This window comes from Malaclemys terrapin, chromosome 5 (genome assembly GCF_027887155.1).
Source record: "Malaclemys terrapin pileata isolate rMalTer1 chromosome 5, rMalTer1.hap1, whole genome shotgun sequence".
Taxonomy (NCBI): domain Eukaryota; kingdom Metazoa; phylum Chordata; order Testudines; family Emydidae; genus Malaclemys; species Malaclemys terrapin.
The window spans coordinates 126,608,575-126,634,405 of record NC_071509.1 but is presented as its reverse complement, the minus strand read 5'-3'; the positions used below and the strand labels follow the sequence as shown (position 1 = coordinate 126,634,405).

The 25,831-nt window shown below is 39.4% G+C and overlaps 1 protein-coding gene across 16 annotated transcripts in view; it reads left to right on the top strand.

Moving 5' to 3' along the window:
• Positions 1-25,831, top strand: part of STPG2 (sperm tail PG-rich repeat containing 2) — a 703,121-nt gene that overhangs the window by 426,982 nt on the left and 250,308 nt on the right. For 2 of the 16 annotated variants that reach the window (XR_008445064.1, XR_008445063.1), the window contains exon 15: positions 6,360-6,449. The exons of 9 other annotated variants lie outside the window; for them this stretch is intronic. Coding sequence is in view for 5 of the 7 variants with exons in the window: in XM_054029560.1 (XP_053885535.1) it covers positions 6,360-6,497 (138 nt within the window). In the remaining 2 variants the exon portion in view is untranslated. Of the gene's footprint in view, positions 1-2,701; positions 3,833-6,359; positions 6,511-8,370; positions 8,656-25,831 lie in introns of those variants that run through there. 5 more of the 16 variants (XM_054029560.1, XM_054029568.1, XM_054029566.1 and 2 more) reach the window with 5 other exon arrangements.

Sequence of the window (25,831 nt, the reverse complement as noted above, 5' to 3'; positions counted from 1 at the left end):
TTTCATTCAAAATCACGTTGCTATTTGGCCACATTTACACTCTTTCATGTTTGCTTATTCTCAAACAGTTGTATCAGCAGATTTTGTTCACATAAGTGCTGGAAAAACAAGAGGGAATTTGCTATTAGAGGTTGGAAGTACTCAGTCTTGGTTTATAAACATATCAATTATATTTTAGCGTTAATGTTTGCCACAGTTTCAGTCATCCAGTCAGGGAACAGAAACAATATCATATGACTGAGGCGAACCAACCATATATGATGAATAATGACAATCAAACAGTTGAAGATATAGATGAACTGAATCGTTCACAAGCAACACTTTCGCTGAAATATGTTTGCATGATCTGTTAATGGGACAATGACAAATAAATAACTCATGCACAGAAGAAAGGCCTCTGTTTGTAAAATATATCATTCACTAGAAATAGTTCCCCAGCTCTAGTCCCATGTTTCTGACTTCATGACTCTGTAAATCTGGCTTTAATTTGCTCCCAAGGTCAGAAATCTTGGATTTATTCACGATGAAAACTTTTTTTCACCAATCGTTCCCATTTCTGTGTGTCAAAACTTTCTAGAAAGTTTCTACAATGTTTAATTATTATGACCCTGCCTCTACTTAAATGTTCAGGCCCGATTCTCATCTACAGGAAGGGCATTTAAACTGTTCTAATCATGTAAAGGGATATTAAAGTGGGTTTAAATATAATCTACTCCCACTTTAAGGACCCTGTACACGAACAGAGGAGAGTAAAGTGGCCTAGGTGTAAATGAGAATTAGGCCCTTCATTTCTGTCACCCATTTCCCTTGCTGAATATTGCAATTCCCTTTATTATAATCTTCCAAGCTCCCTACTTTTTAAGCCACAGAAGGTTAAGAATGCTATTGCCTTTTTCCTGTTTCAGAGAGAAAGATCATCCCCATCCATTGTCACTTTAACTGACTTAGCAAATTCAAAATTGCCGTGATGGTCTCCAGAATCTTCTCCCAGACATCTTTGAGAATATACCCACCTATTCCTCACTGCTCCTCTGATCTCTGCCTCAGAAGTTGGGGACCCACATGAGCATGTCCTGACACATCTATTTATAATCTCTGTCCTTCCTCCCCTCCAGGACAAAGAATTACTTCATCCCTTGAAATTTCACCTCAAAGTGATCCTTTTCTCCTTAATTTATCATCATCTTTATGCATAAAATATTTTGTGATATTGCGCATTAGTAATTACGAAAATGTAAAACACCTGAACAGTGGGATGCCCATATGCATTTGAATTAACTCTGTTTTACCAAGCCTGATCCTGATCCTGCAAACGTTTATTGGTATGGGTGGTCCTGCAGTCATAGAATCATAGAACTGTAGGACTGGAAGGGACTTCAAAAGGTCATCTAGTTCTGTCCCCTGCACTCAAAGCAGGACTCTGTAATAACTAGACCATTCCTGACAGATATTTGTCTACCTGTTCTTAAAAACCTCCAATGACAAAGATTCCACAACTCCGTAGGCAATTCACTCAAGTGCTTAACTAAGCCTTTCAGTGACAAAGTTTTTCCCAATGTCCAACTTAAATCTCTCTTGCCACAATTTAAGCCCATTGCTTCTTGTCCTATATATAGAGTATAGAGAATTTCATCCTCTATACTTAGAGCTTAACAAAAACAAAATTTCATCCTCTTCCTTCTAACAACCTTTGATGTACTTGAAAACTATCATGTTCCCCCTTAGTCTTCTCTTCTCCAGATTAAACAAACTCAGTGTTTTCAATCTTTCCTCATAGGTCATGTTTTCTAGACCTTTAATAATTTTTGTTGCTCTACTCTGGATTTTTTCCTATTTGTCCACATCTTTCCTGAAATGTTATGCCCAGAACTGGACACATGTCTCCAGATATGGCCTTATCAGCATGAAGTAGAACAAGAAGAATTACTTCTCACGTCTTGCCTACAACACTCTTGCTAATATAGTCCAAAATGATGTTAACTTTTTTTGAAACAGTGTTACACTGTTGTGTCACATTTAGCCTGTGATCCACTATAATCCTCAGATCCCTTTCTGCAGTACTCCTTTCTAGGCAGTCATTTCCCATTTTGTATATGTACAGTTGGTTGTTCCATCCTGAGTGGAGTTCTTTGCATTTGTCCTTATTGAATTTCATCCTCTATACTTCAGACCATTTCTCCAGTTTGTCCAGATCATTTTGAGTATTAATCGTATCCTCCAGCGCACTTGCAACCCCTCTCAGCTTTGTATCATTTGCAAACTTTGTAAGTATATTCCCTGTGCCATTATCTAAATCATTGATGAAGATATTGAACAGAACCGGATCCAGGAATGATCCCTGCAGGGCCCCACTTAATATGCCCTTCCAGATTGACTACGAACCACTGATAACTACTCTCTGGGACTGTTTTTCCATCCAATTATGCACCCATCTTATAGTAGCTCCATCTAGGTTATATTTCCCTAGTTTGTTTATGAGAAGGTCATGCAAGACTGTATCAAAAGCCTTACTGAAGTCCAGGTATACCACGTCTAGCATCTCCCTCCTATTCATAAGGCTTGTTACCCTGTCAAAGAAAGCTATTAGGTAGGTTTGACACAATTTTTTCTTGACAAATCCATGCTGACTGTTACTTACCACTTTTATCTTCTAGGTGTTTGCAAATTGATTGCTTGATTATTTTCTCCATTATCTTTACAGGTACTGAAGTTAAGATGACTGGTCGGTAATTCCCCAGGTTGTCCTTATTGCCTTTTTTATAGATTGGCAGCATATTTGTCCTTTTCCAGTCCTCTGGAATCTCTCCCATCTTCCATGAGTTTTTGAAGATAATCACTAATGGCTCAGATATCTCCTAAGTCAGCTCCTTGAGTAGTCTAGGATGTATTTCATCAGGCCTTGGTGACTTGAAGACACAGTTCAAAAGGACTACCTATGTGATAAAGAATACTCGTATGAATTCTGCTGAGCTAAGTACTGAGTAGCTCCATCCTTAATAAAGTCATTAGCAAGTCTACTTTTCATTTAGTTTATATACTCCTTTCATGGTTTACAGTAAAGGAACAATCTGAGTGGCTGATGAAGATTGTGAATTATATAGCTGATACATACAGGATGTAAGGTTATAATATAATGTTTACTTGGTTTTGATTAATTAATTAGCCAGTCAAATTCACAGGGTCTTAGTTATTTTAGTGTTCTGTAATTAACTGTGTTGCAGCCCAATAATCATTTCCTGAAGACATGATGACAGTGTCTTATAATAAATATATGTCTTGGGTGATGGAAGCAATCAACTTCACAATGCATCTGAGATGTGTATATAGTATATCATATAATAACCTCACACCCTCTCATGTATTATTTATTTGCATTAAAATATTGCTGTTTATTCACTATGCGTACTCTGTTTGGAATGTTTTGCTCTGATGTATAATATCAATTGTTTCTTTCCTTGGTTTGTACCTGTGCATTCTCCAATAAAACAGAGTGTAGCAAAATAAAAATGCATTGTATAAGGTCTCAAAAAATCTTCTTATGTCAACAGAAAGGTAACTGTACAAGCCACTCCCACACCACAGTGAAATGTTGGTGGGACCTTAGGAGCTCATCTGAACAACCTTCAGTTAGAGCTAGAGGCAAAGAGGGAGAGAATACTATGAACAATTGTTACTACCACAGGTTATATATGTACTTTGGAAAAAAAAGTAGCACTGTCGTCACTTTTTTTGTGTGTGTCTTAAAAATTACTGTGTGATTGCAGACAGACACTTCGGTGTGGAAGAACAGAAAGACTGAGAAACTGCTTGCCAAAAATGAGGCTTGAAAATGACAAAATTGTATGATTTTTAATGATGGCCTGAAAGTTAAATCAAGATATATTAACAGTAGTCAAAGAAAGAGATGAGAGTTTTTTCTGTATTTCTATGGGAAAGCTTCTAGGATTCAGAAATGCTAGAAGAAACCTCTGACACTTTTCCAACAAAAAATGATACTGTTCTTTGATCAGAGGCTGAAAAACAACATTAACCAAATCTCTTCTTTTCATTCAGAGGGATGTTTTCCATCTTTTGTCTTTGGGGATTTAAAAATATAATCCATATTGTTTTTATTTATTTTTTTAGTTTTCGTTTTTTACTTAATGCAGACATTTTTTATGGATTAAAGAAAAACCTCTTAAGCATGATCTTTTTTGCTTCTAAAAGCTTTTGTGGCAACACTGAATTCTTTTAATACTTCACTTAGCAGTCAGTTGAGATTTCATATGAGAATTGTTGCATGATAAATAAATCTGTGATCATTGAAGGCTAGTTCTATTATGCATATCCAGTGGTTAAGGCCCAGTAAAAAGTAGAGATTGGAACTGGCTATTCTTGGGAGCAGGAAGGACCAAAGGACTGGTAGTGTGATCTAGGGCTTTTTACCTCCAGGTCACCAGCTCCTATCTGACTCAGGTTGGTAGTGACTAAAAGTCGTTATCATCTAATGGTTGTTCAGTGGCCTATGTAAAATGAGTTTCTGGTCTTAGTCCCAGTTGCTAGTGGACAGGTGTTCACGTAGCAAAAATGACCATAATGGGCACCTTTATTGATACTCTGCAGCGGTGCTAATGACTGAATTGTCATGGAAATTAAAATATGTTGAAAAGTTCATACTTTATAAGTAGGGAAATTTCCATTTTAAAGTAAATAAAAAGAAATGAATATAAACTACATCTTAAATAAACATACGTTTATGTATTCTTTCGGGGACATCTGAATTGTGCTGTCATCACGGATCCTTTGATATCAGACTAAAATTCAAATGTATTCTCGCCGCTGATGGACCTTCATAAAACTCCTTGTGAAGTTGGCTGCCCGTGAGAAAGAAATATGGAGGGGGGGTAACCCTATAAAGCGTGCTCTGGACATCATTAATGAGAGTCGGCACTTAACACCTTCCAGGATCAAGACCTTAGCACTGACATACAGTTCCAGAGAGGATAATTCAGGACTTTCTTATGTTTTTCTGCAAGCAGATCAAGTTTGAAAAGTGCCAAAAGGATAACAAACTTCTTTCCACACTTGTCATGATATAACAGTTTGTTTCCTCTGTCTGGGTTGAGGAGGTTGTCCAGAAACATTCAGGAGGATCTCCTACAGATTGTTCTAAGGAGGCTCTTTTTATTTGTTCTGTAAAGTTAGGGTTGGTTTCAGTAAAATCTCTCCTGTTTTCTGAAGGTCAGGCACATCTACTGCCTTGTTTGCTGACCTGGGGTGTGTGGGTGTGTACTGAGTGGAAATGTGAATCAGTTAAGGTCATTGGGCTTGAATGGGCCACCTCGCAACCTAGATGCTGCACAGCCTGCTGATGTGAGTTCAGTTCACAAGCTTGTCTTGAGGGCCCATGACTGCTTGAGGCTTAAGAATGTCGAAAAGGATGGGACTTAAAAATGTGGAAAAAGCACAGCAGACTCAGGGATTGCAGGGGAAAGAGGACCTCAAACAATATCACTTTCCAGCAGCCCTCTCTGATCAATGCATCTGGGGTTGTTGATGGACTGCATTCAGCTGTAAACTTCCAAGGGGAGGATCATAATGAGAAGGGAGCCTTTCAAGATGGTGGGGATGTGATGTTCATAGGTCCAGTCCATAGCTCAATTCTATATTATGCAAATAGCCAGGACATCCAGCTACTAAAAAGTATTCAAGACTCCCTAAAAGACTTGTGTGTCAGCAGTCTCCAGAATGGTTTTATTTTTGTATATTAAGCCCAAGAAAGTGCATTTATTTTAAATTTGTTAATCTCTTTGCTGGCTTCCCTACTCTTACCCCTGTGACTGACCATGAAATAGCTAACAAATAAATACAATTAAAAGAGTAAAAACTAAACAAAATCTGAAACACAAATATAAATGATTGTTATCTTGGAAAAAAATCATCTCCAAACACAGCATTCCTTTCCCTCTTGTTTTCTGTTCTTTCCTCCTTCCCTTGACTCATACTACTAAGACATCCATCATCATGCCCCATAATTTTTTTTAAAAAAGGTTCCTAAACTTATGGTCCTACATGCATCTGTAGGCATCTAAATAACTTGCCTGATTTTCAGTGGTGCTGAGGACCTGCAGTTTCCAGCACTGTTTATAGCTCAATAATTCAAAATGGCACAGTGTAATAAGGTATTCTTAGCTGTAGTAGATAGGGTTGAGTGCTTTTCCATACAGGAGCTTAGGATAACCTGTATCGGAGGAAGCAGTCTCTTCTGGCAAGCAGAAACTTTCTTTCCTAGGAAGTATATAAGCAAGATTATTGTAGAATTCTGCTCATGTATGCTTACTGTTGATCTGACTGAAATTCATATATTTATGTCTCCACAGCTAAGCCCATTGTTTAAGGACACTGTCCTGAAGAGAACATTTAATGCTACCTTACAGACTCCTGTTGCAACTCAGATGGACAACACTGTTTGCAAATATGAGGCAGTGCACCCAGGCACACTTTGTGTGTCTATTTAAGAATTCTTCAGTGGTGAATATACTTACCTATATTACTAAAAGATTTAAGAGTTCATATTAGGTTGTTACATTTTCTAGTGTATTCTCAAAATTACAAAACATATTAATTTTAAATTTATTTAATATGGGAAATGACTGTCTCTTTAGTCCAAATAGTAAAGGAAATTGGTAATATATTTGCAAATTTTCCTCTCCATATTAATATTTGCACTCAAGAGGGTTGATAGATAGCAATTTTTGAATAAATGTTACAGTGGAACGCTGTACTCATAGTTAAATCAAATTATAATTGTGCCAGGCATGGAAAGGAAAGTTTATTAGCTTTCTACTTCCCAAATAAATATTTCCCTTACTTCTTTAGAGAAAACCGTGGAAACTACACATAAATGAAATGTAGGTGGCAGGCTTTTCCACAGTTCATGTCCTTTATCAGCTGAAGCAATGAACTCCTAATACTAACACTGGATTGTACTCTGTTAATGTGATCACTTTGCAATAAAGGATTGTGGCTTTATTGCAAAGGCTGGGTCTACACTACCCGCCTGAATCGGCGGGTAAAAATCGACCTCTCGGGGAATCGACGCTCTTACTCCACCAGCGGAGGTGGGAGTAAGTGCTGTCGACGGGAAGCCGCAGAGGTCGATTTTGCCACCGTCCCTACAGCGGGGTAAGTCGGCTGCAATACGTCGAATTCAGCTACGCTATTCGCGTAGCTGAATTTGCGTATCTTAAATCGACCCCCCCCCCCCCCCCGTAGTGTAGATGTAGCCAAAGTCAGACAGAAATAATTGAGCTCTGACGGGCAAAAGTTGCTAAATTACAGGTGAACTTCAGGCCTCTACCCTACTAGACTCCCATGGGAAAGAAAGATTATATAAATCTGCATTCTTTCAGGTGTACTTTTAAACAATGGAGTTTGGACATATTACAGAGAAGATGTCATGTAAGCATCTTCCCTTCATCTAAATAGGATTTCAAAATATTTCCTTTGGGTACTTAGTTACAGCAAATGTTAGAACTGAGATTTTCCTTCCTTTTGTCAGAACTATGCTGAACTGTCTCTCATCTTCTCCTTAATAGAGACATCTGTGCAAAATATCTCCATCCAATGTCAGACTGATTCAAACTGAGACAGGAATTCAAGTTTTGTTTCTGTGACTAGCTCACAAATGTTCAGTGAACATGGGGTGAAGTTAGCACAGCTGGCATGCTGGTGCATCTCCCTTCCCCCAAACTGATGTTTCTTGTTTTCTCTCGCTAACAAATCCCAGGGTCCCCTCACCCTCTGAAGATACCTAAGGAAAGAAAGTGAGGTCCTGGGGCTTGTTAGGAGAGACATCAGTGGTAGATGAAGAAGGGGGCTACCCATGGGGTTGACACCTTGACAGTTCAAGTTAATCAGAACCAAACATCCAAGCAAACCTGAAGCACTTCCAACCTTTCAAACCAAACCACAGGATTTGGTTCATCATCCCCTCTGTGAACTAAACCTCCATGGTTCATTGAGCCCTAGTCTTCCTACACTGCATTATCGCATGCGTGCCTACAAGATAGAACATGATGCAACAGTCATATTGTGTGGCAGCTAAGTTTTAAAGGGCAGCCTATGCACTCCACTATTTTTGGACTGGATAGTCAACCATGACTAGACATTGCAAATGAAGAAGACATATATCCACACAGCATACCCCAAACAGCCCATGCTATGATTCACAGTTGCCTAGATAGTGTGATCCGTCTCTTAAAGCAACTTGACCCAATAGAATTTTATGTTTCTAATAAGCTGGAGAATGTTTGAAAGGATTCCTTTAGTTAAGGTTTAGGAGAGTCAGACTTAGTGAACCAGATTTTTCTTTTTTTCTGTTTCACACAGGCATAATCCAGCATTAGTGCCTATTAATGACTGAATCAAGCTGAAAGTTCTCTTCCAAAGGAGTGTCTACATTTTAATGATGTCCTCCATCAGCTGCTCAAAGGAACATGATTGCTCTTATAACCTCCAGAGATAGTAAAGCTGTTCTTGCAAGAGATCTTATTTAATTTCCCCCTCCTCTGTACTTTTTTCCTATTACCAGACATCTGTTCCAGTTCTTTAACTCATGAAGCGCTGACTGTCCTCTTTTTACAGTACAACTGCAAATAAAAATATGAGATGAAATATTTGTTTCCTTTTGTCTTTTTTCTCTCCATTCTCCTCTTTGCCAGATACCAGAGAAGGCACCAAAGTACAAAATGCTAGGCCATGTGAAACAAAAATAAAGGTTATGATTGAGTTTTTGTTGCCTGTCCTCATCAGGATGAATTAACTGACAGCCTGATTGAGCCAACATGGCAGAAACCCCCACCACAAACATAGAAAGGGGGAAGGATAAATTAATGAGGCTCCCTTCAAGGCTGTTTTTTCTCAGAATATTTAAGTGGGTGAAAGATTTGCCCCCTCCTTCCAACATAAGAAGTGAAGAGACTGGTCCCTGAACCTCACTGATCCCTCAAGGTATGCACAGATCTCAGAGAATCCACATGAGACCCTGTACCTTTGCTGCTTCTCAGCTCCCACCTGTTCTCCTCTGGATTGACATGTACTGACAAGGTTTCTCCTCTCAGCAGCTGCCTCTGGACACATAGGGGACTGTTCAGTCTCAGAGTGCTTTACTTCTGGATGTCCTGTATGGTTGAGAAGGGGAAAGATGTGTATTCTGCCCTGCCCTCTGTCCACATTCAGGTCCCTGAACCTGCAGAGGGATCTCTGTTGGTGTAGGAACAGAGTGGACCGTGGTGTGGAAGAAGATGATTCCTACTCATGCCACTACATGGCCCAGGACATATCTACACACGGAGCTCTTCTCTATGCATGGATCAAGGGGGTATGACCAGACCTTTTGTTCATTTCTTAGTTATTCCTTGTTATCAGTTGCCGAGGACTGACTGCTTATTGAAAAAATGTATTCTGGTTTATGAAAGAGTTTATAAATCTTGCAGATTATGACATAGCAGACCTTTACATCATGTTGTTCTAAGTAGCATCATGTATTTTTCCCCACTTCAGTTCTGACATAGTTGTAGTAGCCTGTGTCTTACTAAACTTATTAGTGCTTTGTACAATTTAAAAGTGAGGAGCCAAGCTTTAGATGGTATTAAAGCATAGTGTTCGCATTCTGGCAGTTCTCAAGATAGTGGCTGCTAAAATCATGTTGGAATTCAAATAAGAACAAAAAGTATTATGCTAATCAGAATCACATAGTTTCAAGATATGATATCTCACAAAGTTCCAGAGTTGGAAAATCTTGCAATTATGTCATTGGCAAATCCTACGAAAGCTACCAAACATTTGTTTCTAATTCTGTCAGTTTGCAAGATATTAGACCTTTAAGCTGCTATTGGTCTCATAGACTCATAGACTTTAAGGTCAGAAGGGACCATTATGATCATCTGGTCTGACCCCCTGCATGCTGCAAAACCGTCCCTACCCCTTCCCTTGACTCTGCTGTTGAAGTCCCCAAATCCTGTGTTTTAGTGACTTCAATTGGCAGAGAACCCTCTTGCTAGCGATCCCTGCCCCATGCTGCAGAGGAAGGCGAAAAACCTCCAGAGGCTCAGCCAATCTACCCTGGAGGAAAATTCCTTCCCGACCCCAAATATGGCGATCAGTAAGACCCCGAGCATGTAGGCAAGAGTCTCCAGCCTGACCCCTGTTAGCCATTATACTATTTACCTACCATTGCTTGGTATTCCTTGGCTAATATGTTTTACCATTAAACCATTCTCTCCATAAACTTATCTAACTTAATCTTAAAACCAGACAGGTCCCTCGCCCCCACCGTTTCCCTCGGAAGGCCGTTCCAATATTTCACCCCTCTGACGGTCAGAAACCTTCGTCTAACAATGTTTTATTGGCACCTTTGCAAGTCTTAATGTTGCAAGTCCCAAACCTCAGATGTGAGGAATTTTTAGTTCCTGATTCAGAGAATGCTAAAAACTACCATCTCAACAACTATTATTGTTATTTATATTGCAGTAGCAAGGAAGCAGGGATATTAAATATTTAGTGAGAAAAAAGACATACAATAACTCACACCCTGTGCAGTATTTTTCTTTTCCATACATAGCATCTGGAGAAAGCACTTGAGAATATACTTCATGGAATACACTGAGGGGATGACCTAGATAATGTAACTTAATAGGCCTTTTCCATCTCTGTTGTCTGTGATACCCCTCCTTAGGGGTTTTGAAAGCATATGGATAAACAATTAGAAGTAAAAATTAAAAAGACTAACCATGAAAAAACCCAAAGTCTCCTGAAATTAAACACACCCATAAACTGGTTGGTAATTGCTTAAACCTGATATTTAAATGGTCTCTCAGTAGCTACTGACATGGACACCGTAACAGTGGGATAGAACCAGCAAAGAAATGAAAACCCCGATCATTAAAGGGATCTTGAAAATGGAAAACATGTTCACCCCTTAATTCTAACTAGTACTGTAGAGTGCAGTCTTAAAACTGATTTTATGTGGATGCTATATGGATGCATACTGCTGGTCTTAGCAACACACTGGAAGCTAACAACCAATTAAAAAGCATTCTGCAATATATCATTGCTATATTCAGCAATAAAGTGCCTTAAATTCACTGTAACCATTGAGAACTCCTTTTTATCACAACTTAATCAAGACAGTGCCTAGCTACTAGATCACATCCTATTATAGAGTCATTCTCAGGAATATTAGCAGTGCAAAATTCACAGAGCAGCATGATTCATGACCTCCTTCATTCAACCAGCCCTTTCGAAAGGGAAACAAAAATCTGCAGTCAAGGAAACATATCTTCAAAGTTGTACTTTAAAAATGAAGCATTAAAGAAATAAAACGGTTTTTTCTCTGGCTCTAAAGCAAACATGAAAAGCTTTATAAAGATGATCTCTGTGTATATGAGATAATTGACCAAAATCCAGTAATGCACACCTTTCTACCTCCTTCTTTTAGCCACAGATATTATGGCCAAAATGTTTGACTGTGACTAATAATTTGGGGGTGACTCACTTTTTGCGTGTCCAATTTGAGACGCCCTGGGCTTAATGTTCAAAAGTGCTGAGCACACACAACTCCAGTTGTAATGATATCCATTATACCAAACACATTATTCAAGGGATTTCTTCCATAAAAAAGTTTCTTAGGACTGCAACTGCCATTAACACGAATGGTGGAGTCTAGCTTCCAGATCATTGGAGTGGGAAGTATTGTTGTAAAAAAATCCATAATAAGTGGGATTGTGACATCGCTAAGTGGGACTACAAGGAATGGTGCCAACATCCCATTTATTTTAATAAGAGTTGGTCTCATCACATAAAATGTTGGGGGAAATTAACTACTGTGCATAATTAGCAGCTAATTTTAAAACTTAAATATCTCAATTATTTCCACTTGTTTTTTTAAATACGCAAAATGCATCTAGAATGGTAACACCCAGCTTGCACTACTGATGTATTTCACCGTGAGCATGAGATGTGGCCAATAATGCTGCTCTTGACTGTGGTACAGTCACCTCTCTTGAGAGCTCAAAATGCGGCAATGCATAAAGAGACACATTTCCAAAGGATATCTTGAAAAATTAGTTTGTGCGTGTAATTACACATCGGAAGCCACATTAGTCTTTTGCAGCCCAAGGGTTGCTGGGGAATGTGTAAATGTGTGTGTGTGTCTGTGTTTCTGTTAGGAGGGGAGCAGAAATAGAGTACACGGGTGTGATGCCCGGAGGCATTCCACATGTGCATGGCAAATGCAGCCAAATTGTCTCCATGCTTGCCAGTGTACTATTTTTCACTCTGATGTAGGATTTTCAAATAATTTAAGCATATATTTCCCCTTATGCATTCTCTTGGATTTTGAGTTATATTGGCCTTATTGTTTCTGTTGTTTTCATATGTTAATGCTCCGTTTCTTTAATGGGTTTTGTTCTTGGTTGATTGGGTTTATTTAATTTATAAGGTATATAGGTCTAAATATTGTTATGGATTTTCAATGGGCCTGACTTTTAAATGTTGCCTTCATTTTTGTGGGTGTAAATGCTAACATTTAGGTATCGGACTATTACTTTCTGCCTGCAATTCAGTTTAGAGATCTGAACGTTAGCATTTGTGCTTTCAGTCGATTGAGTATTCTCACAAACAGAAGAAGGTTTAAAAATCAGGCCTAAATGCGTCAAGAAATGCTACTGAGATGTTTAATACTGTAAAAAATTGTTTGAAAAACCTGCTATTAGGTTGTTCGCCTTCAAATTCACTTTTAAATATGGTTTATTTTTGTCTGATCCTTGGAACTTCGTTGCCACAACTGAAATAGACAATCACTTGTGACTTTTGTAAATGAGCCAGGGAATGTGTCTGTGGGTTTCTAAAATTATTTATCAAAACATTTTTGGCAAATCTGGGGATCCTGAAAATGCCAGGTTGCTAGACCTCAAGAAACTCTCACTGGGGGTGAGGAGGTAATTAGCTCATGCTCCCGGACCTTTCAGCCCTTGGGTTCTGTCATGAGGCTGCCAAAGGCAGAGTCAATTGTATTGGGGGATCTTGTGCTATGAATGCTTGTCAACTGGATAGACATCACCAAATCATTTCACCAAGGCCACTGAACAGCAATCAAATAGCAATATGCACTGCTGTTGTAGCTGTGTTGATCCCAGGATATTAGAGAGACAAAGTGGGTGAGGTAATATCTTTTATTGGACCAACTTCTGCTGATAAGAGAGACAAGCTTTAGAGATCAGAGCTGCTTCATTTTCTAATATCCTGGGACCAACATGGCTACAACTACTCTGCATGCATTTTAATCCATTTATTATGTGGCATGTTAATTTTATATCTTTCTAGTTTTTTAATAAAAATATCATGTGGTACCAAGTGAAATGCCTTATAGAAGTCTAAGTATATTATGTCAACACTATTAACTATATCAACCAAAATTATAATCTCATCAAAAAAGATATTATATTAAGTTAGTTTGACAGGATCCATTTCCCATAAATCCATGTTTATTGGCATTAATTATATTACCCTCCTTTAATTCTTTAATTGAGTCCCATATCAGCTGTTCCACTATTTTGCCCAGGATCAATGTCAGACTGACAGGCGATAATTACCCAGGTCATCTTATTTACTGTTTTTTAATTATTGGCACAACATTAGCTTTCTTCCTGTCTTCTGGAACTTCCCACTGTTCTAAGACTTAATGAAAATCAACATTAATGGTCCAGTGAGCTCCTCAGCCAGCTCTTTTAAAACTCTTGGTTGCAAGTTATTCACACCTGCTGATTTTAAAATGTCTACCTTTAGTAGCTTCTCATCCACCTGAGATCCTAGTAGAATGGAAAAAGTGTTATCATATGATATGAATACATCATCTGTTTTTTCCCAAATACATAATAGAAATACTTATTGACCCAAAATATATATTGACCATGCCTTTTCTGCATTATTATTGATAATTCTACCATGTGAATCTAGTCATGGATCTGTGCCATTGTTAGGCTTCTTTTTGTTCCTAATATACTTAAAATAATTTCTTAACACTGCTGGCCATAGGTTTATCTTTGTGTCCCTTTGCTTTCCTTATCAATTTTCTACAATTCCTAGTTTCTGATTTATATTCATTACTATCAACTCCTCCGTTCTTGAAATTATTTATTTTTTTATAGCTGTCTTCAATTCCTCTCTAAACCAGGTGCATTTTTAAACCAATACAGTCTTTTCCTTGATTGTGGCTTTTGGGGCATCTGATAAAGTGTTCTTAAACATTTCCTGGTTATCATTCTCATTTTTCTGATTAAACTCTTTCTCCCAGCTGATATGGCTCATAATTGTTTTGTAAAGTTGGTCCTTTTAAAGCACCAAGTATATATTCTGGAATGTATTCCATTTGCATATTATACATTTGAACAAGTCATGATCACTTGTACCTAAGTTACTAGTACTTTTTAGTTCTGTAATCAGTTCCTCTTTATCTGTCAAGACAAGGTCTAATATAGAATTCCTCCATGTTGGCTGTAACACTTCTTGCGTTAGGAAATTGTCATCTGTAATATTTAGAAATTCCAAGGACATTTTGTTTTAGTACTGGCAGCATGAAATCTCCAGCATATGTCACTCAGATTGAAGTCCCCCATGATCTCACATATTTTTTTCCCTACACATTATAGATAGGTGTGTAAGGAGCCAGTCATCCTGTTCCCTAGTGTGATCTGGTGGTCTGTAGCAGACACCAACTAATACCCCATCTTTTGCTTTATTTGTTAGGACATTGATCCATAGATATTCAAGATCATTTTCTTCTGAATGCATCAGTCACTCAAAAACAAGTCATTCTATTTTTTTTAAAGAGAGTGCCACTCCCCCTTCTCTTTTGCCTGGTTGATCCTTCCTAAATAGGTTATAATCATTGATTTTAACTTTTCAATCATGGGGATCATTCCACCAAGTTTCAGTAATACCAACTAAAGAAAATTTATGCTCATAAATGAGCAATCCTAATTCCTCTTGTTTGATACCTGGGCTCCTAGCATTGGTGTGTAGGCAATTAAAGAATTTCTTTTCTTTATGTCCTTCAAGCAGTTGCCCACAGCTCCAGCTTTCTAACTCCACTGGGCAAGCAGGATGGACTGGTTCTTCACCGCTACTGCAGCCATGGCCTCTTTGGGGCAAGAAGCACCAAAAAATGCACTGGGCAGCTAAACAGCCTAGCCTAGATGGTAAGTCTGGCTGTCTCCTATAGCGGTGCAGTGCAGGACTGTGGAGTCTCCCTGTGCCTTCCTTCTCACCGCACACTTAGATCAGGAAAACCACATTTTATACCTATGTGTATGCAATGGGCGCACACACAAACTCAATATTGTTCGTACAGATATATTTTCAAGAACAACTGAAGCTCCGTCTTGTGAAAATTGGACCCTGTGGTGCTACTACTAAAAAGAACTATCAGCTGCATCAATGGGTGTGGGTCCTTTGAATGACATTTTTAAGCAGATATGTCCTGGCTGGTCATTAAAGATCCAATGGTTCTCCACACTGGTGTGCAGTATTCTGTGCACTGGCTGGATACCATCCTCTGACCCCCCTGAGGCTGCATTTCAATGTTTGCTGCAAGCAAATACATGGGGTGGAATGGTTCTGATTATAACTCTGTGCCTACCCCTGTAAGTTAGAACTGCTGCAGAATTTCTGTTTTTGCTTCCCAAATTTCAGCTAGTTTTAGTTCAGAGTTTTGTTTCCTTTCATTCTCCAGCCATAATAATAATAATAATAATTAATAATTAATGTTTGAATTGGTATTTAACTTCTGAGTTTTAAAGGTCTAAAATTTAAAGATAAAAACATTCTTAACCCTTCATTACTAGTCCTCGCCTCAAACACCTGTGCTGTTCTCTGTGACTAGGGCTCTAAGTGACATACAGGGTCAAACAGGCCAGAGCAGCCATAAACAAGAAGCAAAATCCATCAGTCACTATGGGCTTGTCCACACTTGAAATGCTTCAGTGGCACAGCTCCACTGGTGTAGCTCTTGAGTGTAGACACTTCCTACGCTGACGTGCGGGGTTCTCCTGTCAGTACTGTAGCCATCAACCAAGCACTGTCTACACTGGGGATGAGGACAGCTGAACTGCGCTGCTCAGGGGTGTGGATGTTTGACTCAGTCGCGTGTTAAGCATGGCCACGGGAAGGCTCTCTGATCACCTGAACCGCATCCAACACCTTTTTTGCACATGCATGAGGTTTTGATGGCCAAATCCATCTCCGTTTCTCGAGGCAGGGTTTTTTAACTTCCTGCCCTTACTTGGTACCAATTTGAGTCTTCACCCAGAGTGACAGAAAAGCTTCACTTGTTCCTTTGCAAACAAAACTGAGTCAGAGGGTTTCTGCCTTCTTTAAGGTCAGGCTGCTTTCTTAGAAAGGGAAGTGCTGCTCTCTAGCTAGCCACCTGCTGCACAATGGCTGATTCTTACATCTAGGCCACAGATAGTATGGGCCACCCTATCCTGGTGCCTGTATGGACTAAATTACATAGTGACTGTTCTTTTTCCATCTCTGATTCAATATGCAAGATGCACCTTGCATAGACCTTTACCCCAGTGCAAAGTGGGTGTGATATGCTACTAGTCTGATCTGTTAGCATTCTCCATCCACTCTATGCTGGGGCAAAGGATTAGAGAATGTGCAGAGCAACAGTCAATCAAATCCACATTTGGCAGCCGTTAAGAGTTGAAGCTGGTTTTGCTGGGGAAAAAAATAATGAAAATAAATGGTGTCCATTCTGCCAGTTCTTGTAGCAGGCTGTAGCCTGAAGCAATACGAAAAGGCCAAGGTAGTAAAAATAAAAATAAAAAATCAGGATGTCTTATGAAACAGCCAACCTGACCTTGTAACACAGCGACTGTAAATTTGGTTGAGCTTTGATACTGACTTTCAAGGGCTCTTTCTGAACCTGCCATTGTTAATATTTGGCCAGTCCACAGAAGAGAGGATTACAGCTCTTTAGTTTTTGTTCTGAGTTTCTGACAAAAGAGCTGGGTGATTGTTTTAAAGGTAATCCCTGAGCACTTATCTTTGGCCTCCAGATAGCATAGGCTATTGCTGAGCAAGGGAGCTGCTAGGATATGTAAAACGTATTCATTTAAATACTGACAGGCTGCAGTTTAACTCTGACCTCATGATTAACTGGAGAAAGGAGAAGAGGGGGAATTTTCAATCACTGCACAGGAGTTACATACAGAAATCCTGTTATAAATAACAGGATTTGAGCCTGTACATTTCACACATCACTTTGAAAATGTCCCCATTTAAAGTCTTATGCTAACATCATCAAACCACCGTGTTAGTAAATATAAAATAAAATAATATTTATGTCACTCTTCATTCCACATGAAATTGTGTTTGAAGATTAGTTTATTTGAGCCTGGGCTCCCTTTGATTTCATTTCAGAAGCATCTAGATTCAGTGGGGATTAAAAATTCAAATCCCCCCACTCACGTCTTAACCTCCTTTGCTTCTTGTGAGTTTTTTCTGCAGCAAAATGTCATGGTATAAACTATGGCAATAAAGGCAGCAGCTACAGGTACTGTATGTATGTGTTGAAAGCACTAATGAAGGAGATAAAGTTTGTTTATCTTTGTTTGGTCTGGAAATCTAGTATGTGACCTCGATTCTTGACATGGAGTGGTCAAGATGACCAAGGAAATAGTATAACTTGAAAGTCAGTCAGTAAACAATCTTAGCAATGCAAAATGCTAACGTGATTGGACACGGCATGATTTTCAGCAACCCTTAGCAGAGTCCCTATGAGAGAATAGAGGGGTTGCTTTAGAATGTGTTTGAATTCTAGGGGCAGAAACAATACACTGGATCCTAGCACCCCTGAAGTTCAGGTGAGTTCAGATGTAGGTTTTATAGTTCATGCCCATCTCTGTTGAACGGGTAAGTGTACATTTAGTCTCAATTTAGGCTGTAATTGACATGTATTCATCTCACATTTATCCATATCATCTCTGCTTTAGCACGCCTCCTGCCAGTAACCTAATTGGATAACTCCAAGTCTACATAATGGATACTTACACTAATTGAAAAATGACTATTATTAATCCCCAAATTACCTGTCAGATTCACAAGTCAGTAGATTGGCCAGATCTAGTATCCTTTTCTTTTTTTATCACAGCACAGTGTCTGTATGTGTGTGTATATATTTCTATGCATTTTACTATGTTTCAGATGGAAGTATCTATATTATACTCCTACTGCTCTTAACACCTGCAGATAGACGGCAATAGCATTCTTATGTCTTGTGTACCAAGCTGTCTGTGAATTCTGAGGGCTTCCAGTGGGAGCTACAGCTGCTCAGCCCTTCTCAAAATCAGCCCCATTATCCATAATTTGTCACAGAAACAGGATGAAGATGCCTGCAGATAATGGGCATAACCAGGGAACACCAAAAATATTCCAGGGGCCGTTGGAAAGCTCCTAAAGTCAAATGGTGTCATTAAACCCTGATTTTACAGCACTAAATACATTTACTAAGCAACCATAGTTTATTGCTTTGAGTACAACTGATTTTTACATACAGGCATAGATAATTCTCCTTGGATTCTCTAGAGGCCTCCATGGGCACCAATTTTTCAGAAGTTTCCAGAATTCTGAGGGGCCATGACATGTCTCTCATGTAAATGTACAGAGGAAACACTCTCAAAGAATTCCAGCTATGAGTAAGTAAATCTCTTTATAACTCTAGCTTTCTCCAGGCTTTGATCCAGGGAGCACCATAAAAATAATAACATAATAGCAAGCTCAGTATTGCTTATTTTCCATGATGTCCTTTATTTTGAACACAAGTATGGGATTTTCAGTTATACCATTTTGATTTTTGCTCCGGTTATGTAGCGAAGTGCTGCTATAATGAGTTTAATTAAGCGAAAATGGATGTTAGAGTACAATGTTACAAAAGGTTGCTATGCACCGATACATCATAATTAAATGTATTTAGTGTAATAGTAGGAGTCATTTACAATCAAGTTGCTCGCAACAAATGTTTATTGTTGCCTTAAATGACAAGCTCTTTCAATTAAAAGGAAAACAAACCTAAAGCCCAGTTTAGCAAACCACCAGGACATTTACTGTGAGAAGGAATGTCATGTAGTTTACACTGCTCTACAGCCAAAATGCTTTTGAAATAAATGTAGTCAAACTTTACTAATTCTGGGTCACTGAGAACGAAAATGATGCTTAAAATTGTTGATTGGCTCTAGTTTTCAAGATATGCTATTGGGTCAGTATATACGACCCTTGACTTGGGAATGGCGGAGGATAAGTGAGTTATAAAGGGAAGGGATCTCAATTTAAACCAGAAATGACTAAAATACATCTTTGACTGGATCTATGAATAAATCTATGACTGGGTTTGGACAGTACTTGCTTTTTAGGCAAAACAATGAATGATGCAATCTGAAGCTGGTATTGTGTCATACGTGATATGAATTGCATCATGTTATTCCTAGAAGTCATGGATGATGCAATCATAATGAAGCTTACATCACTCTGCTGAACAAATTGCCCTATATCAGCTCTAGAAATCATACAGTGTCGTGCTCTCTTATTTGTCAGTGTTTGATTTTGCAAAGGGACACATTTCTGTTTAGCCAAAGTGAGCAGAGATGCCTCGTACTTGTGTGAACAGTGCAGATAACTTCTGCTATGTTTGTGGTGAAGTGACTTTTGCATCACAAAAGTGCAGTATAACCATTATGGTTAAGAAAGCCTATCACCTTTATTTTGGCTGCAAAATTGGAGATCGGGACAAGAGTTGAGCCCCACACATATGCTGCAACACTTGTGCAACAAATCTTCGCCAGTGGTTGAACAGGAAAAGGAAATCTATGCCTTTTGCAGTGCCAATGATTTGGAGAGAGCCAACGGATCATACCAGCAATTGTTACTTCTGCATGGTGCCTCCAGTTGGGAAAGGTGTGTCAAAGAAGACAAAGTGGACTGTGCATTATCCAAACATTCCATCAGCTATACACCCAGTACCCCACGGAGAAGGACTGCCGGTTCCTGATGCACCAGAATCATTCTCACTTGAGTCAGACGAGGAAGAGGAAGAGGATGAAACTTCTGGTCCTGAACCATCAATGTTACAGGATCCACATTTTCTCCCATCCTCCTCCTCTGAACTAAACCTCATAACACAAGGTGAACTGAATGACCTTGTCAGGGATTTGGAACTACCCAAGAGTAAGGCAGAGCTATTGGGCTCCAGACTACAGCAGTGGAATCTCCTGGCAGGTGATGTTAGGGTTTTCATGTTCCGTGACTGTCAAAAGGATCTTGTCCCATTCTTCTTCATGGAAGGTGATCTTGTAGCCTGCAACAACATCGATGGCAGCCCTCAACATCGTTCACGATCCAGATGAGTGAAGACTGTTCATTGATTCATCGAAGACGAGTCTTAAAGCTGTTTTACTGCATAATGTCAACGTTTTGCCATCAATTCCAGTTGGTCATGCAGTCCATATGAAGGAAACCTATGACAACATGAAACAACTTTTGAGGTGCATAAACTATGACCAACATCAGTGGCAGCTTTGTGGCGATTTGAAGGTTGTTGCTCTCTTGCTTGGTCTTCAGACTGGATACACAAAGTACTGCTGTTTTCTCTGCGAATGGAATAGTCGTGCAAGAGATTCCCACTACATCAAGAAAGATTGGCCACTCCGACAGTCATTGGAGCCTGGCAGGAAAAGTGTTCATCATCCACCACTTGTTGAATCAAGGAAGATTTTGTTACCACCCTTACACATCACGCTGGGTCTGATGAAGAACTTTGTCAAGGCCATTGACAAAACACAAGCAGCTTTCAAGTACCTCCGTGGAAAATTTCCAAGGTTAAGAGAAGCTAAGATAAAGGAAGGTGTCTTTGTTGGTCCTCAGATTCGTGAACTTCTTCGAGATGATGCATTTGACCATGCACTGCGTGGCAAGGAAAAGACGGCATGGAAAGCCTTCCAGTTAGTGGCAATAAATTTTCTCAGAAACAACAAGGCAGACAACTACAGGTGGTTGGTGGAAAACCTCCTCAAGGCATACAAAAGCCTTGGTCGCAACATGTCACTAACGATACATTTTTTGCACTCTCATCTAGATTTTTTTCCACCAAACTGCGGAGCAGTGAGCAACAAGCACGGCGAGCGATTTCACCAGGACATTGCAACAATGGAGGAACGCTATTAGGGCAAATCGAGCCCATCAATGCTTGCAGACTATTGCTGGACAGTGACGAGATGCTCCATTTAATGAATACAAGAGACAAGCCAAGAAGCGCCGAGCAGACACTGAATAGGACTAAACTATGTACATAATAGTTTTTTGCCTTTTGTTTCATAATAAAATTTTTTTATATAACCCTTTTGCTGATTTTTAAAGTGTTACATAAACAGGACAGGTGAAATATTATCATGTAAAGCAACCATAAACACATGAAAAGACCTAGGTTTACAATTTATGATTAAAACTCTACTATCTACACAATATACATAGACATAAAATGTAAAAACTTAAATATCTTAGAAACAGTAGCCAATCAGTTGTTTTAATTGTCATATTTGAATTCAGCACATCAAAATACATAATAAATAGCACATTTTATCTCTGAAGCACACGACTTCTCAAAAATTGTAGACCAGTGTTACTAACTAGGAGCTATTCAAATCAGGTGAAAAGACCAGATGGGGTGGCTGGATGGGATTCGAATGTGCCTTATTCTGATGTGAAATTATTGCTTGTTACTTTGGTGAAACGTATTTATGATTAGGGCAGTGACATCTCATAAAATGTGTAAAAGATGCCCAAGGGAAAGCCCCATTGCTTAACCGTACAGGACAAAGCACTCAGAATTATAATATAGACTAGAATAATTCTGCACGGGACAAGGGGAAGACCAGATGATTTAGGGCTATGTCGTATACATCTTAAGTATGCTGGTGAGTGCTTACACTGAAGTCAATAGGACTATTATTCGTGTAAGTAGTTCGTGTGACACAATGTTGCTTCTAATGAGCCTCATTTTAAAAATACTGAGACCCATTTGTAGTCACAGCAATTGTGAGCTATAGCATGTCCCTCCAAGCTGTGTGCATGAAAATAGTATCTCGTGCAAGCAAATGGGTATTTGTACAGGAAAAAATGTGCTCACATGTTTACACAAATCTGCTCCTTTTCCTTTCTGTAGAAGTGGCCCAGCAAGCTCTTGAGGGCAGGATCTGTGTATCCCTGTGTGCTTGGAGAGCATCCATCACACACTGACATAATACACCGCTACCTCGATTTAACACGACCCGATATAACACAAATTCAGATATAATGCGGTAAAGCAGTGCTCGGGGGGTGTGTGTGTGGAGAGGGCTGTGCACTCCGGTGGATCAAAGCAAGTTCAATATAACGCTGTTCCACCTATAATGCGGTAAGATTTTTTGGCTTCCGAGGACAGCGTTATATCGAGGTAGAGGTGTATATATAAATAATAATAATAGTTTCTTTCCGGCTCTAGTTTTTATGATTCTATAGAAGACAATTGCACTTACTGTTCTTGGTGTGTGTGTGTGTGTGTGTGTGTGTGTGTGTGTGTGTGTGTGTGTGTGTGTGTGTGTGTGTGTAAGAGAGAGAGAGAGAAGGACTGAGCATTAAAACCAAAAGGAGAGGGCACAATTCTGTTCCCGTGGCAGACAATGGGCCTTTTGCCATCATCTTCAATAGTTATTGAATTGAATCCAGTGCTAGGGCAAATGTGTTAACAAAGGCAAAATCCTCCATATGCTAATACAATAGGGAGGAGAATACAGAGAGGAAGAGGTATCAATGCAATGACATTTGGATTCATTTGAGTCCTCTTCACACACAAAAACAAAACAAAGGAAGAAAGGTTTAAACTTAGAACTCTATGTATCTGGATTAAAATGAACATTTTAGGTCAGATTTTTTATTTTTTTGGTGCCCCTTAGTTTTCCTAGTCTTCTAAACAATTCTGGGAGACGGGGATTAGAAGCAGCTGCAAGCCTGCATGTGTTCTGAAGGGCACAGTAGGACAATGAGGAATTTAGATATCATTCATTTTCTTTTCTTTCTCCCTCTCCCCCTGCCCCCAATTCGACGTGGGAAATAATCAGTCATTCACAGTCGTGGAGAATGACCCCCTACCTCTCATAGCCCATATCCAAAAAACCTTTGGCAAAGCAGACCTGAATTCCAGCTCCCTCAGCACGGCTGGAAGTCACACTCTGCACCATAGGACATAGGGATTCATGAATCATGGGCTTATACCAAACTATACACTGAGTACCTTCAATCAGTTGTCAGAAATACTGATTGACCACTTTCTGAGCACTCAATATATTTCCACTTTTGTTTTAATGCCTTTTTCAGTTTGCACAATGAGCTTATGGGATGTCACTGGAATCAAGTTCTTTTCTGATTAAAATCCTTTTTTTTTTTTTAAACCCAGCTTTGCAGCAGGGATGCGAGCCTGAAAGGCCCAGCATGGCAAAGATACATTCCTGATGATTTATGCAGCTTCACTTCCTTGATGATTACCCCAAATAAATCATGTTGGTATTTTCAGCAGTGATTTAGCTGCCCTTTACATTCATATAAATCTTCAGGCCAAGGAGAAAATTAGCCAAGTCCACACATTGATCTTGTGAGGTAAATTGTACCTAGGCAGCAGGAGCTCCATTGATAAACAATGAGGCAGTGCAAATAACTTATCAGTTTGCTTTTAATCAATGCTACTTCTCACAATGTATTATTCTAGCAATGGGTCTAAATCACTGTGCACTATAACTGTTGTTTTCAAAACCTTTTAATCTAATTGGAAAATCTTCCTTTCTACTAGTAATAAACACTCACTAAATTGTCTGCACCTAATTGAGCGGTAGTAATTTATGTGAGCTCCCCACTGCTTTTTCTCTCTTTAATCAGACAGACTGCTCTATGTCTTTAACTAATGAAATCTAAGAATTCACCCAGTAGATCTGATCCAATGTCTCTATTGAATAAATCTGCATTAACACTGGCATATCCCACACCCTCCCTGTCCCGCTTCATCATTAACTCAGAGCCATACCTGTCATCAGAAGGCTATGGCCACTGCTTTATTTATATGAATAAACAAGCGTTGGTCATGAACATAGCACCAAATTAGCATGGACCAGACATTAGATCAGGGGTTCTCAAACCTCATTGCACCGCGACCCCCTTCTGACAAGAAAAATTATGACGCTGCCCCAGGAGGGGGAACCAAAGCCTGAGCCTGCCCAAGCTCTGCCACCCTGGGTGAGGTGCGGGGGGGGGGGGGGAGTGTCAAAGTCCAAGCCCCACTGGCCTGGGCAGGGGAGCCAAAGTCGAAGCCCAAGGGTTTCAGCCCCAGGCAGGGGGCCTGTAACTTGAGCCCCGCTGCTTGGGGCAGTGGGACTCAGGCTTTGGCTTTGGCCCGGGGTGATGGGGCCCAGGCTTTGGACCTGGGCCCCAGCAAGTCTAAGCCAGTCCTGGCAAACCCATTAAAATGGAGTTGTGACCCACTTTGGGGTCCCAACCCACAGTTTGAGAACTGCTGCACTAGACCACTTAGCCTGCGAGGACCTAATAATAATAACACTGACGTCCTTTTACCAGGAAGGAGAAATAAACACTCTTGACTATGTGTGCTAGAAGTATTGCCAACTGCAGTATATATTTATAGTCTGGAATTTCCCCCCACTCTGTCTAGAGATCAATCCAGATCACTAATATCAGAAGAGATCCCCCAAGATACTCAAAACAAAGGATCATTTCCAGATAGTTATGTTCTTGACAAGGTCCTAGTTGCTAATTTAAGGCATGTGTCACGTCAACAACTCAGTCAAAGCCTATAAAGTGTGCTTTAAATTCATCGTGTCTGATCCTGAAGAAGTGCACCCATCCAGGCACAATAATGATAAGCACTCAGTCATAATTAGAGCTGGTCAAAAATTTTCCAACAGAACAATTTCCACTGGAAAATACTGTATAATTGCAACCAAACTTTCAAGTGGGACTATGTCAATTTCGATGACATTTCGTTTCATTAAAAGAAATGAAAAAAAAATAACCAAAATGTTTTGATATTGATCAAAATGGTCCATTTCAATATTTGCAGAATACAATGTTTTTCATTTTGAAATTACTTTGTTTTGGAATGTATTATTTTATATTATACTTTTTAAATTTACTTTAAACGTCAACATTTTAACAAAACATTTCGATTTTATTGAAACAGAACATGTTGCTCAACCCAAAATTAATTTTTTTTTTAAATTTGGTTTCACAGGAAATTTCTTAATTCTTTGTTTTAGTTCCGATTCAGAATGAAACAAATTTGGAAACTGTGGCATTTCCTGTGAAATGGAAATTCTGATTCCCACACAGTTCTAGTCATCAGACTGTCACCACTTTTACCCTTCTGACGTGGTCCTGAAGTCACCAGGGCGTGATGCTGGGCCAAGTTAGAGATGACTTTTAAAAACAAATCTGAAAAATCCATAAGCCAAATTCAAACCCTGTGTATGTGGGTGCAACTCCATTGCTGACAAGGGCATTCTATCAGCCATCGGCAGATCTGAATTTGCTTCTGTGTATTATAAAAGGAAACAAATTTCCATGACAGCTCCTGCCTCTCTCTTGCTATGCTCATCAGACCATCTGAGATTCTATGGAGCAGTTATTTTTAGTCATTGGACATAGTGAGGCAAATTTGCCACCGATATAACCCCATTAAGCCCAATTTCTTCTT